Genomic DNA, 17,250 nt, shown 5'->3' with positions numbered 1-17,250 from the left:
TAAGGGATGTTTCCTTAACAACAGTGAGATTGTGTCGTTTATGCACTGATTATTGACGGTATCACTCAAATTCGCCTCTGACGTTAATAAAATTGTGATAACAACCCTCGCTTTCCAGAATATTGTGGAAGACTCTTGGATAGAGAAGGATTTTTTTAAAACCGGCAGAGGAAATGATGCTTGATAAGACAGGACGTAACTTAATTAACTGGTAACTGTAAAAGCAAGAATGCAGTTTACTTTTAACATAAACAGATTTTCTGTTATTTCATGCCAACTAAAAGTGTTAAATTATCGTTCAATGGGACTAAGTGCTCAGGTATTGCGGTGAAGCCACTGTTATCGACCGAAAATCACTTCTACAGAGATATGCATAAATATTCAATGTTGCGCCTTGCAAACAGGAAATTAGGGTCAGATGACAAGAAGATAAAGGGCGACTTGTAACACAAGGTTGTATTCTGGGAAACCGAAATTTCTGTCGCTTTCTGAGAATACTGAAAAGTTTGATTTGGTGCATAGATTAGTTTGTTTCGAAGTTCACAAAGATGAAGCTTTGCCAGGTTATTGCAAGCTATGTTGTTCTATTCTTACTCTGGGAATCAGGCACAGAAGCAAGGGAAATCCATATTTCATCGAGTGGGAACGATTCGTCAAACTGCTCTAGAAGCGAACCATGCAAAACTCTGGATCATGGCTTCATCGTCGCTTTAAAGTCCGACTCTGCACAGTTGATTTTGGATGGAGGAAGTTATGTATTGAATAAGCCCCACAGTTTTATGAATATGACTACGTTTGATATTATTGGAACTGGTAACGTGAAAATAACGTGTGGGGATGCAAATGTCAGTCTATCGTTCGTTTTATGCAATAATATCAGCATTGAGCGAGTCACGCTACAGAAATGTGGTGGATGGTATATGAGTACATATACTGCACACAAATATTTTCCTGAACTTCGAGGAGCCTTTTTCAAGACTGCTTTGTATTTTCGATATTGTAGGAATCTTCGAGTCTTTGATGTGGAAATCTCACATTCTCCAGGACTAGGCGCAAATTTGTACGACGTTGGAGGAATCATCAACTTCACTAACAGTGTGTTCGCCAACAACTCTGGCCTAGATGATGACGCTTATGACACAAAAAGTAAGTTTGTTCATTCAGGGGGCGGAATTTTCTTGATGTTAAACCCGTACATCAATAATACGTTGAACGTCTCCTCAGTAGAGCACGATTCGTATCAACACAACAACAACTATCTGTTCTCAAATTGTCACTTTCTCGGAAACACTGCACAGTGGTACGGGAATGAAATGCAAGAACTGTATACACCAGCCCGTCCATTTACTTCAGGAGGAGGATTAGCTGTGTTTTTCGAGTCAAATGCCAGTAAGTGTAGCGTGAAAATCCAAGGATGTAAATTCAGGAATAATAAGGCTTCATGGGGAGGTGGACTTCAAGTCGAATTCAGAAATTTCTCAGAAAACAATACAGTGTTGATCGAAAGCACTATTTTTAGTGATAATTTCGCAGCCTCCGCTGGCGGAGGTATCCGCATCGGAAACTTAGCCCGTAAATCAGGTGTACCATTAACTCCAAATCGTTTCTATTTTGTTAACTGCTCGTTGACAAAAAACAGTGCCTTTTGGGGAGGCGGTGCATCGATTTTCGGGACCACTATTCTTGGAGGGAACAACGAGGCCGGAAGGAGTCCGACTACTCAGTTTCACTACAGCAATTGCAAATGGCAATACAACAACGGAAGTGTGGGAGCCGCCATGGCAATCTACCTTTACAATTACAATGAAGATCAACTTGGACCGGAGACTCCATTTCATGTGCAATTTGATAACGGTACGTTGTTTGAATCCAATGAAGTTCGTGTCCATAAACAGGACGTCACGACCGGACAAGGATCTCTCTATAGTTCGCAAGTGCCACTCATCTTTAGAGATTATACAAAGTTTTCGAGCAATCAAAAGTCTGCAGTACTGTTGGATGGATCTTTCCTTGACGTTCATGATCAGGTAGATTTTATCAATAACACTGGCTACAGAGGGGGAGCCATAGCCATGTATGGACGGTCAAGAATCATTTTCTATCCTAAGGCCAATGTAAACTTTGAAGGAAACACTTGCGATGATAAAGGGGGTGCACTATATATCCAAATCCCGGGACCTCCGTTAGTAAGCTTCAACCAAACTGGTACCAACGTTTTCACTTGTTTCTTTGGTTATGAATCGAAAGTGGACTATCAGAGATGGAACGTAAATATCACCTTCAAAGACAACAAATGCAGTGGTCTTTATGCTGGCCAATGCAAAGGGAAATCTGTCTACGCCACAACGCTAAAAACCTGTTATAGAGTGGGCGAAAATCGCGCAAATAACAGCGTGTTGAAATGGAAGTTTGTAAAATTTGATACCAATGTATCATTTGCGGTTTCAACGGATCCTGTAGAATTACTGTTTAATGAAAGCAACTGGAATGTCGCCCCAGGTGAATGGTTCGATGCAGATGTCAAACTGGCAGACGAGCTTTACAACGCTGTCCAAGGAATTATTCTTGTTACTACCCGCAATCTTTCCCATGGAACAGTTAATATTTATAACCAGCCTTCTTGTTCCTTTCTAACAAATGATGCAGGAAAAATCACACGCTTGTTTTTGAAGGGATACGAAGGAAGCATTTTCTCATTGCATCTAAGCTGTATCGGAAATCAACTTCTGCGTTATGTGATAAACAAAGTCACGTTACGAAACTGCTACGACGGATTTGTGTTTAATAAGACAACGCATCAATGTCACTGTATGAAATCAACAACCAAGGGTGGCAGTGGTATTTCGAGATGCGAGAAAAGAAAGACCGTTTTTATTAAGCGAGGGTTCTGGGCTGGCACGGTCGATGATAAAAACGGTATGACTAGCTTTTCAACATATATGTGTCCTGAAGGTTACTGTAATAAAACGTTAGTATGGAATTCGAATGCAAGTGACTATAAGTACGTAAAGAACCGCGTGTGTACGGACGGACGAGATCCAAGCAGTGTACTCTGTGGGAAGTGCCTGGAAAACCAAAGTGTTGTCATTGGAGGTGAAGAGTGTTTAAGCACCTGCTCGAACTGGTCGTTGTTTCTCATTATCCCGTATGGCGTTGGCTTCCTGCTTGTCGTTGTAGTTATTATGCTCATCGATCTGGATGTTTTCACGGGATATTTCAATGCCTGGCTCTACTCTTACCAAGTCATGAATCTCTTGGTGCCAGGTGACTTCAAATTCAACGTTGTTAGCGAATTTATGATTGATCTCAGCAACATTCGCATTCAGGTTTCAGGCCATAGCTTTTGTTTTGCTTCTGGTATCGACGACGCAGACAAGCTAATGATAATGTACGCCATTCCAGTGTACGTCATAGTGGTTGTGATCATATTAGCGAAACTGGTCGGCGCTTACCCGCAGTGGTGTTTCAGCAGACGAGTCAGAGCCCCGTTCCGTGGCATCTGCACCATCTTTGTACTTTGTTATACAGATATCACCAGCATTTCCCTCAAGATCCTCCGCTACGCTAACATTGGATCAAGACCTGTGCTTTACGTCAACGGTAGCATCGATTATTTGAAAGGAAAACATCTTGGTTATGGAATTGTTGCCATATTGGTCATATTGCTATTTGTGATACCAATCCCGACGATTCTTTTATTTCGCAGTTGCCTGACCAAACGTCTTCGTCCTGTCTTGAATCTCAACCGCTGGAATCCTTTTTTCAATGCTTTTCAGAGCTGTTTCAAAGATAAATATCGTTGGTGTGCGGCATTCTACTTTATCTGCCGTCTTATTATCCTAGTTATTTATACGATGAAATCGCCGGGTCCTGCCAAAAGGCTTTTGTTGGAAGGTGTCTGCGTTTTGATTGTTCTATTCTTTGCATTCCTCAAGCCCTACAAGGAAGCCGCCGACGTGGAGGAAGACGAAGAAAATTACGAATGGATGAACAAATCCGTTGTTGTGCTGTTGACAACTCTTGCGTTCATTACCATGGTCAGTTCCCCCCTTGATTACAGCGGTTCTACAAACCAACCGGAGATGAAAGTCCTCAAGATATTGCTCAACATTCTGTCATTCGTTCCAGCTGCAGTTCTGCTAGTAATAGGTGCTACTATTGTTTGGAAACGCCTATGCCACAGTGACCCTGAAGACGAATTACCACGGATGTCCACCACGGATAGCAGAGAAGCAACTCCGGTGCACACACCCGAATCATCTCTGACTCCACTTGGTGGAGTCAGCCGCAACACGAGCACGGAACACAGCAGCCTGCTCAGGAGGGCCCAAAAACCCTTGGCGAGATATGGAAGCCAAGACAGCCGCCACAGCTATAAGACTGCTGAAGAATGAGTAAACATGGCACATACATGTTCGCCTAATAGAAGAAGCTATGGACTAATGTTCAGTAAATTACGGTAATAACCTACAGCTCTAACTACTCTCAACGACTGACTCTGGAAAGCTGGTTTACTAACTTAAAACAGATTCTCCTTAACAAATGTCAACTTCTACCGGCACCATACAAACGACTCATTCACGACATAAACATTACAAACGAACCGACTTACACCACTTGAGTGTTACAGCCGATAACATTACGGCAAAACTGAACCGGACTAAGTACATTCGACTGACAAACTATTCACTTGACTCTGACGACGACTTCCGCACAGGTTGTGGAAACGTCAGTCATCACCGTGTACGACACTTTCACAAATTAGGATAAATTGAACATTTACGATTTTAAACATTTTTATTAGTTCTTAATTTAGTAAGCATACCATCTTACCTGGTTTTTTCCTAATTTCTAACTCCTTTTTTTCCATTCAAATAAGTTCTTATTGCATCAGCTTAACAGCTAAAAGCTTCAATCTGAAGCGAAATTACGTCTAGATATTTTTCCTCAGTGCATTACGATTGTTAAAAAATGATTTACTATATAGACTTAGCAATCAGCTTTTTCATGAAAATTGAAGACATTTTTTAGTTGCAATACGCGTCAAGTGTTGTTCAGTTTGAATGTAATTTCACTTTTTCTCGATCCTCCATTGAGTAGGTCGATCAGATTTTCTAAAATCAATATTACGGAGGATTGCACTCAAATAAGCTATAATCACATAAACTGCAAACAATAATAATGATAATAATAAAACAAGTAAATAAACCTTCTAAGAGAAAGTAACTTTCACATCATCGAAAGAACTTCGTCACTAAATGAGCTGTTTTTATAACATCACGGTTTTCAAATAACCTTCTTAATAGTATCGTTAGTTAACCTGATTTCTAAACTATATTTCTGCCCAGTCCTCTAAAAGAGGACACGAGCGAGAAGGCCAGTGCGCATAAATAAAAGCAAGCGAGCGGGCATCTGGCGGTCGCGGTTTTCAGAGAAACAGCAGCAAAGCTTTTGCTTGCCAGGCTTGTGCCAGCTCGTTTCTCCGCTAGTGCTTACGTGCACTGACTAAGAGCTTGGAATCACAGCAGGCTCACACCACATCGCAGAAATCATCCGAAATGAATTAAAATTCTAATTGTTAACTGTCAGGTCTGTCAAGTTTTTTACAAATTTACTCAGGTAAACATTGTTCTTTAAATTGAAAAGGGTGCCCAAGGTAATAAGTCTTCCAAATGAGCTTAGGAAACAACGTAGCATCTCCTCTTTTAGGAATGATTTGATGAATTATTTTCTAAATTCTTATGGAGACATTGATTCTTTTGAGGCTGTATTATAATCTAGTTTTATTGTATTTATAATCTTTGAATAGTTACACTGTTCGACTTGTTAGTTCTATTTTTAATCTCCATGGCCTAGAATGCATTACTTATCAACTTTAGTTTTGAGGGCCACTGGTTTATCAGCGCAAGCTGTTATGTGTATACCCTCTTTAAATAAAGTCGATTATTATTATTATTATTATTATTATTATTAATAAAGATTTCCGCTTCCTAGACAACCGTTAAATCGCATTATTATCCAAACGCACAAAGAAGAGTACAGATAATAAAGCGCGAATCGAGTAAAAATATCACGAGATATTTGGAGAGTTGGTTATTTTGTGCCGTTTAAAAAAAACCTGTTCAACAAGTCGGCTGGGCGTGCTTCGCTTTTCCCGCCTTATAACAAATGCATATTAATTAAAGCAGTTGGATGATAAATAACTTATTCGACGTTTTAGTATGTTGTATCTCTGAGTAGTTTTACTCGTTGTTTGTATTTTGACTCACTCCCAGGCCCATCAAAATACGCCACAACTCGTAAAAATACTCAGCGATACTTCACACCCAAACGCCCTGTAAGATGTATTTATTACCTAACGGCGCACCACGTGCGATATTTGGACAGTTGGCTATTTTGAACTGTAAAAAACCTGTTTAACCGGTCAGCTACACTTGCCACGCGTCTCTATCTGCATAGTTTTTCTCGCCTTTTAAAAAGAAATTCGCATTAAATAAACAGTTGAATAATAAATTGTACGAACGATTTTTAACAATGATTTTAGTAATCATTTCTTTCTTTCATCGTTTCAAATATCGACAATCAAGTTGGTACAGAATTAAAAATTACATCAAATGCTGGGTTTAATTTTTGCCCACACGTACAGAAAAAAAGTCAAAAAAGGAAATTCGAAGCAAAGGTGTTTATGGTTAAGTGGAGATGTTGGACCCATGTGGTTCCTCTCGGACTTTCGTCTACTTTTTATACGGTGGGAACAATCCGGGTGCCTGGCCCGCTTTGAATAGACATGTGGCTGCAAATAAGGAGGTACCCTAAGGGTATCATTCACCCAGGCAAGAAGAGCCCGGAGGGGGATACTTACCTGCACGGGTATAGATTTGATAATTTCGGTCTTCAATTCGGTATGTTTTACAAGGGAATCCCTAGAGCGTATAAATATATTTGTCTTTTAAGCTACAAATGAATGTTAGAGAGAGTGGAGTAGCCAAAATATTTTATTTGAGCCGACATTCCGTCTGAATTTTTAACCAATTCTCTCTTTGGGTAGTTTTTCGAAGCTTGATCATGGTACAAAATGAAAAAAACTTTCCAAGTTTAAGTCTGAAAATGAGTTTGCATGTTAGAGAGAGTTCTGAAATAGTGTCAAGATTTAGACAACCACATCTTAACCAAGAATTCCGAGAAGTGCTCCATCCCCTCTTACCCTCTTCCCTGTGGGATCGTCCGTGATGAATCATGTATTTACTAGCTAATTACGTGAGCGTTAATTTCTTGCTAGAATTCAAAGAAAGCCGCAGTTACATATTGTACAGTTTGTGCTCTTCCGATTGTCGTTGAGGAAATTGGGGGAGAGATACTTACTGAGTTTGCTCCGTCGGAAAGACGATCAAAGAGCCAATACGGAGAAAGAACCGTATTTGATTTAATAACACACAAATCTATCTAAAATACAAAGAGAACACGTTGGCAATCGGCCTTACAAGTGTTCTAAACAAACAGAAAATTTACTGTATTAACCTGAAAACTAACTTCTTGATTGCTTTCGTACTTGTGACAAATAACTGGTCAGCAATATTTCAGTAACTGGTTAGCTTGGTTGAAACTTAGCTGAACAACTGATCAACTAGATTAAGCGTCTAAAATTAAATGTTTAACGCGACAAACATCGCGATTGTTATTGCGATATATGACCAAACGGACGTAAAGACAGCATAAAAAAAACTCTCAATAAAGAAACGACAACTTTAAATTTAAATTTACAAGACATGAGAATGTCGAAACATGTCTTGTAAATTTAAATTTAAAGTTGCGATATATGAGTTTAAACGGAGCGCGCGCGCAACAATAAACTTAAAAACGCGCACGTTTAACATAACAGTTAATTATAATAAAAAAATGTTTATTGAAACCGAGTTCACTGTACCTTTCTTTTATAGCTGGTTTCTAAGGCGATCTACGGGCAATTATACCGCTCGTGCAGACTGTTCAGCTGCTAGTTTATAATTTCTTTTTGAAACGTTCCGACCTGACGACAAAAAAAAAAAAAAAATTGAACAGATTAAAATTTAGCCAGGTTTCAGCTGAGAAAACGTTTCTTGCATAAATTGGCATACATGTCAGTTTACTGGCTGAAGGGTCACAAAGCAATTGAAGGAAAATTTAAATAAATTGAGGTGCTTGGATCGGACTTCACAATTTTCTTTCAGGTGAAGTTACAGGTGGAAGTTATAATGAAGATTCTGTTAGCATGTGCAGCTTTAGCGTTTCAATGGGGAGTTTCAACAGGTAGAAAGATGAAATGAATCATACCGGTAACAAAAATGCAGCAGTTTCAATTTGTAGCATAAAGTACTTTTTAAAGTTCTTCTCACGCTAATTCAAATTGATTGACGTGTATCACAAAGCCAGAGCTGTACTCCAGTTTCTGCAATGAAAAAAAAAAACAACAAAAAGAAGAAGAAGAAGCTCGCTTCTTTCTATGCAGTAGAAGCTTGTCCACAGCCAATTACCCACTGGATCATATTTCGTTATCTTCTCTTATTTGAAAGTTTTAGGTCACCCGAATTTAGTATATTTAGCGCTTTTCGCGTGCATGGACTACAAAGTGGCTATGTTTGGAAGTAATTAGCAAATACCATTTACTACCGAGCAGCCAAAGAGAAAATATGGCGCGTGAAGAGTTTAAGCTTGGTATATTAACAGAATGGACTACTTTTTGGGTTTCTGAGTGATGTCTACTGAAACAATTGTTCACCTCAGTGCCGGTAAATAATTGTTAATTATTTGACCACGTTTCAGTTCCCACGGATATGTTTGACTTCAAGGGGTCACGCATGACCTGAACTCTTGAAGATTATGGATTATTGATCCATCTTTAACAACCTTGAGCGCGCCACCTCGCCATCCTCGCACGTTTATGCTTCAATCGTTTAATTCACTTATTTAACAATTATTCCACGAGAGCGCGTTGGATATGAGATGATAGATAGCCAACGAGGCGCGTAGCGCCAAGTTGGCTGTAATCATCTCATATCCAACAAGCGCGAGTGGAATAATTGTTTTATTAAGAAAAAAAAAAAAAAAAACGCCCCCAAGAAATTAGGCAAATCTTCTCGACTTTATTTTGTAAGATGAAGCCGGATTAAATGGATTAACTCTCGCTTGACTTTTAATTGGGGTTAAGGATGTAGATACGATATTTCCGGATTTTTCTCTAGTAAACAAGGTCCTTTTTCCCTGTTTTCCTTGTTTGGTTCTTTAACTTTTATCACAAGTTCGTAAGCTTGGACTCTAGGAAACGGACGTCTAATTGAAGTAACGGCCATTAATAATCACGGGAGTGGGGAAGGGGGGAGGAAACTCTCGGGGGATTTTGGTTTTGTCATGATGCAATATACAGGATTCCCTCCCAAGGCCCAATAGGGCTCTGTAATATAATACTGTTACGATTTACCTATCATTAGCATTTAATTGGCAGTCAATTTCCAATAGCCCCCCTTTTTACTCTGTTGACGACCACAACTGACCTGCCCCTCCGTTCACAGATCCCCCCCATAAGGCCCTATAATATTCTTACGACCCCCCTCCCCCACCCCCGTCATTGGCATTTAATCGTAAGTCAATTTTCTATTCCCGCCTTTATACTCTGCTGGCGACGACTGCCAATGACCTCCCCCTCCGTTCACAGATCCCCCCATAAGGCCCTATAATATTCTTACGACCCCCCTCCCCCACCCCCGTCATTGGCATTTAATCGTAAGTCAATTTTCTATTCCCGCCTTTATACTCTGCTGGCGACGACTGCCAATGACCTCCCCCTCCGTTCACAGATCCCCCCCATAAGGCCCTATAATATTCTTACGACCCCCCTCCCCCACCCCCGTCATTGGCATTTAATCGTAAGTCAATTTTCTATTCCCGCCTTTATACTCTGCTGGCGACGACTGCCAATGACCTCCCCCTCCGTTCAACATGAAGACCATGTGATTCCCAAACAATAAATAAATAAATAAATAATCAGTTTATTTAACCCTTTGGTAGTGTTAAACACTAAATTACAAGGGAGACAATAAAATTCATTCAATTCTACACAGAACACAATACACTTGGCATAAAGAGCAAAAACATTTAAGCCTTATTGTAACTGTGAGTAACGAACTTACTAAGGCGGTCTGTTCTGACGAAGCGGAATTGAGAACAGGAAAAACCGGACCTCAACCTGTACCTATGAGTGACATTGGTGGGCTGTGGCAGCGGGTGTGCAAGGAAGCCGGACTCCTTGATGTTAGATATAAAACGCCTGCAAGCCTCATCACGGCGCGCAAACAGAGTAGGCAAACACAGCTCACAAGCCACAGCTCACGGGTGCAGACTCATAAGAGCAATCTGGAAATATGATTCTCAGTGCAGACATCTCAACGCTTTCCACCAACTAAACCAGACCGGCGGGTAACGCGGCCCACACCGGAGATGCAAATTCTAAAATGGGCCGTACCAGGTTACAATAAACCTGAATAAGCTCTGCTAGTGGGAGGCCTGATTTCCTTAAGACTCGTAACGCATTGTGCCGCTTGCGCGCTTTCTTCCCAATATAATTTGGATATATCAACAAAGTTGAAATGGTAAATTGGCCACCGTAATGATTACAAAAGCTGACGTTTCGAGCGTTAGCCCTTCGTCGGAGCGAAGGGCTAACGCTCGAAACGTCAGCTTTTGTAATCATTACGGTGGCCAATTTACCATTTCAACTTTGTTGATATATCCAAATTATTTCGTTACTCCCACCGACGCAGCCCCAAACAGTTTCTTTCGAAACTATCAGCCTTTCTTCCCAATATAGTCGCAGTGAATAGACCTTGACAAATTGTGTTACAGATGGACACCGAATAACTTATAAGATGACACTCGGCTCAATAACACTGCCTGACATCTGTAAGGGGGGTAGATCCGAGGGCATATACTGTAAGAAATCTATGCGTAGTTCTTTACATTTGGATGGGTTTAGCTTCATACCATGACTACAAGCATATAAACAAATATCCCTCGCTACAAAGGGCAACTTACTGGTTGAACATCCAGGAAGAATCTCAAAGACTGACAAATTATCTGCATACTTAACTCTAGTTTTCCAGTCTATCACTAGGTTATCAGGCAATGAATAATAACTGGTCTCTTATACCTCATCAAATTCGTGAATTTCCAGTCAGTGGTGATTGCCCCAAGTTACCTTCCTTCCAGTTCGCCCGGCCCACTTTCGATTGGTGTACAAAACACTCATCATACGTCAATGAAACCTGCAATTTTGGTTGCGTATATGGGTACGCTTTAGAACAAGATCGAGACTCTGTATCTTTCCAGTTCGTATGCCAACCTAATGGAACTTGGAGTGGAAAAGCCCACAAATGTGTGGGTAAGTTACACACAATGATAACCTTAAGAGAAGGAATTAGAGCCCGCTTTGTTTTTCTATTAAAAATAGGATTGGTATCGTTACTGAGGAAGTTGATCGCAGTCACTTGTTCGTAGAAAAAATGTAAATTAGAAACCTGAAGGTGAAATGAAAAAATCGGTGGATCAAATCTCAGTATCTGGGCAGCGACGCACCTACCCCTACCCTAAACCAACCTTAACCCTAACTTGTTATCAGTGGACTGTTGTCGGGTTAGGGAGGGGTGGGTGTGCAGTTACATTGATCCAAATTGGTGATGCAAAGTATTAAGGTGAGGCATTTGTCATGATGTTTTCGTCTAAGAAAGCGTAAAAGAATGATTATTAACTAGTTATTAATCGAATGTGAGGTTATTACGATGATTAACCCCTCTCTGCTTTTGGCTGTTCCTTGAATATATGTGTATGATAGTTTCAATTTTTCTTTTTAACTATACATGACACTCTTTGTTTATCGTCATTTCCCTTGCAAATTTTGCGCGGGAAATTGGCAGGTCGCTGGTTAATATTGACTCATTTGCTCATGCCTAACGCTTAACCACTGTAATGTGGTCCAGGATGTTTTCGTAACTGGACTCCTCTGTTATTTAGATATACGTCGTCCAGATATGAACTGTCCTAGTGACATAACAGTTATTGCTAAGCCGGGTAGACCTTCAGAGGTGGTGTCCTGGAAAATAGAGGTCGACGACAATTCAATTCCGGTTGATCCTGAAGCCAAAGTCACAGTTCACTCCAGTCACGTGTCTCCTCATAACTTTACGATTGGTCGACATTACGTTCAAACCACTGCCGCTGACAACAGAGGAAACAAAGCAGAATGCTGGTTTCTAGTCATTGTCAGAGGTAATTCATTTGAATTTTACGGAATTTCTGGCAACATGGTAGCTACATCATACTTTTAATCGACGGCATTTTTCAGTAACCTCTCCAGCATTTTTTGTTAAACTGTGAAATAGATTACAGTCAAACTAAGTGAAGCGTACCCCTCAGGATTACATTAATGATTTGATTATTTGAATATTGAACCCGATAACCGTTTCAGGAGCGCAATAACGAATTGACCATTTGAACATGGAACCCGTTAACCGTTTCAAGAATGCAATAATGGATTGATTATTTGAATATTGAACCCGATAGCCGTATTCGTTTTGAAAAGGCGCGGATCATTGTTCAAATCAAAAGTTCATTTCTGAATTGATTATGCGAACAAATGATGATGGATCGGAACTATTTCAACATGGCGTTAGACAAGGGGGGGAAAGGTGAGTTCGAGTGTTATGTAGAACTTCTTGTAAATGTTGTAAATAAAATGTTATCGAGAGCTTTTTTCGCATATTTACATCTGGACGAACTTTTAGAAACTCTTGTGTGTATTGATGGTCGAAAAAAATAGTTTACGGGCGAAGCCATCGTAAGATTTTTTTTATTTCGTTGATATTTGCGATCGACTGTTTTCGCAGTGTTTTTACAGTGCAGTTTGTTCATTTTCAGGATTCCTCGTCAAATAGAACAATCTTATTGGAATTCAAAAATGGACTTCTAATTTGAACAATGATCCGCGCCTTTTCAAAACGGATACGGCTATCGGGTTCAATATTCAATAATTAATTCATTATTGCATTAGTGAAACGGCTAGCGGGTTCAATAATCAATTTATTATTGCATTCTTGAAACGACTGGCGGGTTCAATATCCAAATGATCAATTCATTGATGTAATCTGGGGGGGGGAAGCTTCACTTAGTTTGACTGTAACTCCCACTGCTCTTTCGTTTACTTTCGCAGCTGATTTGAAAATCACGCATGTTACAAACACACCCTGTATATAGATTATTCCAGAATTATCATTCTAATCATCATTAGTATATACTACGCGAGAGAATAGTGCCCTGGGAACGAGGTTGATTATGCGTTAAGATCGGTTTCTCTTTCAGATCTAGAACCACCGACTTGTAGTTTCTGCCCGAGCGACATTGTGAAAGAAGCCAACAGTCTTAAAGAAAGAGTGACTTGGAAGTTACCAATCTGTTCAGACAATTCTCACCTGCCTCCAATCATTCGGTCTAACCGACAGAATGGAGACATCTTTGGGGCTCCAGGAAAATATAAGATCCAGTACACAGTGAAGGATTTCGACTTCAAAGAACCAAACATTTACACTGGATGCTCTTTTATGATAACCTTAAAGAGTAAGTCAAGATTGCATTTCATGCGAAAGTGCATTTCAATTGGGTGCTAAAGTTGATGACAACTAAAAGGGAAATTACCTAAAGCACGAGAAAACGCGTCTTCGCGTTTGATTTGTTCGGTGGTCTGTATGATGCAGGCTTATAATGCATACAGTCAAACCTGCATTAAGCGGCACTGTATTCAGCGGTCACCCTGCCGTTCCCTCATGGGTGACCGCTTAACCCTTGAACTGCCACGATCTGATTGTTAATACTCCCCTCTGGCTGCTTTCACATTTCCTTGTACATTAGTTACGAGAAGTTTAGTGTTGAGTCAAGAAAACAACCTATACCCGCGGCCGATAACTAGAGTGTTCTCATTATCCGTTTGTTGGATAATTAACAATTATTCCGAGAGCGTACGTTAGATATGAAATGAAAGATAACCAACAAGGCGCGTAGCCCCTCGTTGGCTGTAATCATCTCATATCCAACAAGCGCGAGTGGAATAATTGTTTTATTAAAAACGTTAAATTAAATTATTAAATTTTATTAAATTTTTTTGCTCCCTTTTAATTTTAAGCTGACGCGTACGCTTACCATATTTGTAGATTATGGTATATTGGCTCATATACCATAATGGCTAAGCCAATAAAAAGTCTTGAACTGAATGGCATCACCCGATGATCCAGTTTTTAATAACTGTTTTATTAAAACGCTAAATTAAATTAAATTTTATTCAATTTTTAGCTCCCTTTTAATTTTAAGCTGACACGTACGCTTGCCATATTTGTACATATGGTATATTGGCTGATATACCATAATGGCTAAGCCAATCAAAAGGCTTGAATTGCATTATCCAATGATCTAGTTTTTAATAATGGATAAAATTAAAAACTGGATCATTGGATAATGCAATTGAAGACTTTTTATTGGCTTAGCCATTATGGTATATGAGCCAATATACCATAATCTACAAATACGATAAGCGTACGCGTCGGCTTAAAATTAAAAGGGAGCTAAAAAATCCGGTTCCTTCTTAAAAAATAATAATTTCTTGGGGGTGTTTTTAATAAAACAATTATTCCACCCGCGCTTGTTGGATATGAGATGATTATAGCCAACTCGGCGCTACGCGCCTCGTTGGCTATCTATCATCTCATATCCAACGCGCGCTCGTGGAATAATTTTTAATTCTAACATAACCAAAGTAAAGCGCGCGCTCTGATTGGTCAATTCAGCATCCACCATTTGCCCATGGGTATACGCCGCTAACGTGAGCAAATGCAAAGACTAGTTTTCCGCGCGCTTGTTTTTTCTGGTCACGTGAGATTTGTTAAATAAAAGAAAATTATTTTGCTACAATGAATCAATGTTATGTTATAAAACAAATGGAAAACGCTACAGTGTCACTATTGAGTTATGGATGCACTTGGGAGGTTTGCTAAGCACTCAAGAAGCTAGAATCGCTCTCGGCTATCGCCTCGCGCGACTCTTGCGCTTCTTTCGTACTTAGCAACCTCCCGCGTGCATCCAAAACTCAATAGTGTACGCTGTGGTGTTTACCATTTGTTAATTTTAGGGAGAAGTTACAAGTTAATCACTTATGGGAGTTAAAACAGGTTTGACTATAGGTAGATTGGCTGAAGGTGGAGCGGGTTTTCTCCACCAGCAACATAACGTTGTAGAGTAAAATGAAAGCACTCCTGACTCCTTATATAATCCTTTGTTTAATTTGTTATCCTTTTTTATTTTCAGGAGCAAAATGTCCTAAGTATCCTCCCCCGAAGAATGGTGCTCTTGTTTGTTTGAACCATGCCGATGACGGTTCGCAGATATTCTGTCAAGTTGCTTGTAAACATGGAACCGATTTCGTGACTAACCCTTCCGTTTTTTACGCATGTCCCGCTAGTGGAGAATGGCTACCTTTGGCTTATCTTCCCAACACGAGCGGAAAACTACCGTGGCCAGATTGTGCGAGTAAGTTCCGCAAGCAGTTACGCAGCCTTTTTCCATTTTAGTTGGGCACAGGCAAGCCAGAGGAGGAAAACCTCCACCTGTTTTTTTCTCGTTCCGCTACCAACGCGTTTCCAGACCCCCACGCCCTCCTAGTACTTTTCTTGCGCTTGTCTCCGCTCGTCGTCCATGTAATGGCTGAGAAGTATCTTAGAAAAATTCTCACCGGGCAACTGAGTGAAAAATCTCCTTGCGTGAAGACTTCTTACGGCCAAATTCCAATGCTAAAAAGGTGTTGCTTAGAGCGCACTTCATTTAACTTCATTGACCCTTTGGCTTTTCTTCAAGTAATGTGTAAATAGATAAAAAATCTCATTACTTAGCTAACGGCTAATTCTAGACATAGCTTTGGAAAATGGACAAAGACAAAATTACTGTTATCTCAAAGCAAGGCTCATATCAAAAAGCTTTTTATAATAAGCCGAATTTCTAAAAGTTGTTTTCATTTTTTTTTGTGTTTCAGTGGGAGCTGGCCCTTCAACGATGAAGACATTTAGAGGTGGAATATCAGAGTTTTTTTATAATGCAAATCAAAAGCCATCTGAAGTTGAAAGGGAACTGAAAGACAACTTTTTAAAGTTGGCTCAAGGCAAATTAGTTTCCCCATTTCTTTGCAAGATGAAGAATTACTGTAAGTCGGAAAATGTTCGCGTATACGTATGACATTAGTCTCTAAGTAACATAAGAGCAGCTGCGTGGTCTGTCGGCAATAGAAATGTATTGTAAGTTATTCTTAAAGAATTAAACCACCTTAAGTCTTAAGAGAGTCCTGTTTACGCATTATTGGATTTCACTGATATCAAAACAGTAAAATTTTGAATAAAACTTTTTTGCCGGAGATGATAAACAGTTCTTCATATACGCAATAACAAGGGACAGGGGGAGGGGGAGAGGAAGAGGAAAAATAGGTCAGAATACTACATAGCCTAATAGGGCGAGGGTAAATTTACCGCCATATAACCAAATCTTCCGATCTCCCCCCCTCCCACTGGCGATAAAGAATGTTTCTTGATATGATTAGACCTAATCTTTGCCCCACCCTCCCCTCCACCCTCTCCTTGAGAGGACAAAAAAAAACCGATGGAACATGAGAAATCCCCCTAGTAAACCACCTCAGAGAATGTGTAGGTAAGTGGAAAGAGGGAACTTTAAGAAGGGGTACTCTGAAAAGGAGGGGGGGCTGTGATAAAAATGAAGGCTGGTCTATGGGAGTGGAGTGAATCGACTATTTCGCCTATTTTCCAAGATACATTCAAAAACCGAAGAGCTACTTTAAAATTCTAAATAATTTTTGATGACAGAGTTGTACTTAGATCAACAGTCAACGCCAATCCAGAACTCAACTTAACTTAATTAATCAAACCTAAACACAATTATTGATCGCTCATTGCAATATATTCGAAAACAACTTTAATTATAACATAACCAAAGTAAAGCGCGCGCTCTGATTGGTCAATTCAGCGTCCACCCTTTGCCCATGGGTGTACGCTGCTGACGTGGGCAAATGCAAAGACTAACTTCCCGCGCGCGCTTGTTTTTTCTGGTCATGTAAGATTTGTGAAATAAAAGAAAAGAAAAGTCTTTTGCTACAGTGTAGCAATGTTATGTTCTAAAACA

At 39.9% G+C, this 17,250-nt stretch overlaps 2 protein-coding genes across 2 annotated transcripts; both read left to right on the top strand.

The window, feature by feature from the left end:
- Window positions 1-433: 433 nt before the first annotated feature.
- On the top strand, window positions 434-6,078 carry LOC111327759 (uncharacterized). The gene has a single exon (XM_022932028.2). The coding sequence runs from the start codon at window positions 549-551 to the stop codon at window positions 4,392-4,394; it is 3,846 nt and encodes a 1,281-aa protein (XP_022787763.2). The 5' UTR covers window positions 434-548; the 3' UTR covers window positions 4,395-6,078.
- Window positions 6,079-7,087: 1,009 nt separating this feature from the next.
- LOC111328205 (sushi, von Willebrand factor type A, EGF and pentraxin domain-containing protein 1) lies at window positions 7,088-17,168 on the top strand. Its single transcript, XM_022932596.2, has 6 exons — window positions 7,088-8,286; window positions 11,204-11,410; window positions 12,040-12,294; window positions 13,384-13,638; window positions 15,376-15,597; window positions 16,097-17,168. Exons 1-6 carry the CDS (start codon window positions 8,232-8,234, stop codon window positions 16,294-16,296), a joined length of 1,194 nt encoding a protein of 397 aa, XP_022788331.2. The 5' UTR covers window positions 7,088-8,231; the 3' UTR covers window positions 16,297-17,168.
- The last annotated feature ends 82 nt before the right edge of the window (window positions 17,169-17,250 follow it).

This window comes from Stylophora pistillata, chromosome 9 (assembly GCF_964205215.1).
Source record: "Stylophora pistillata chromosome 9, jaStyPist1.2, whole genome shotgun sequence".
Classification (NCBI taxonomy): Eukaryota; Metazoa; Cnidaria; class Anthozoa; order Scleractinia; family Pocilloporidae; genus Stylophora; species Stylophora pistillata.
This window is presented reverse-complemented; position numbering and strand designations above follow the sequence as displayed.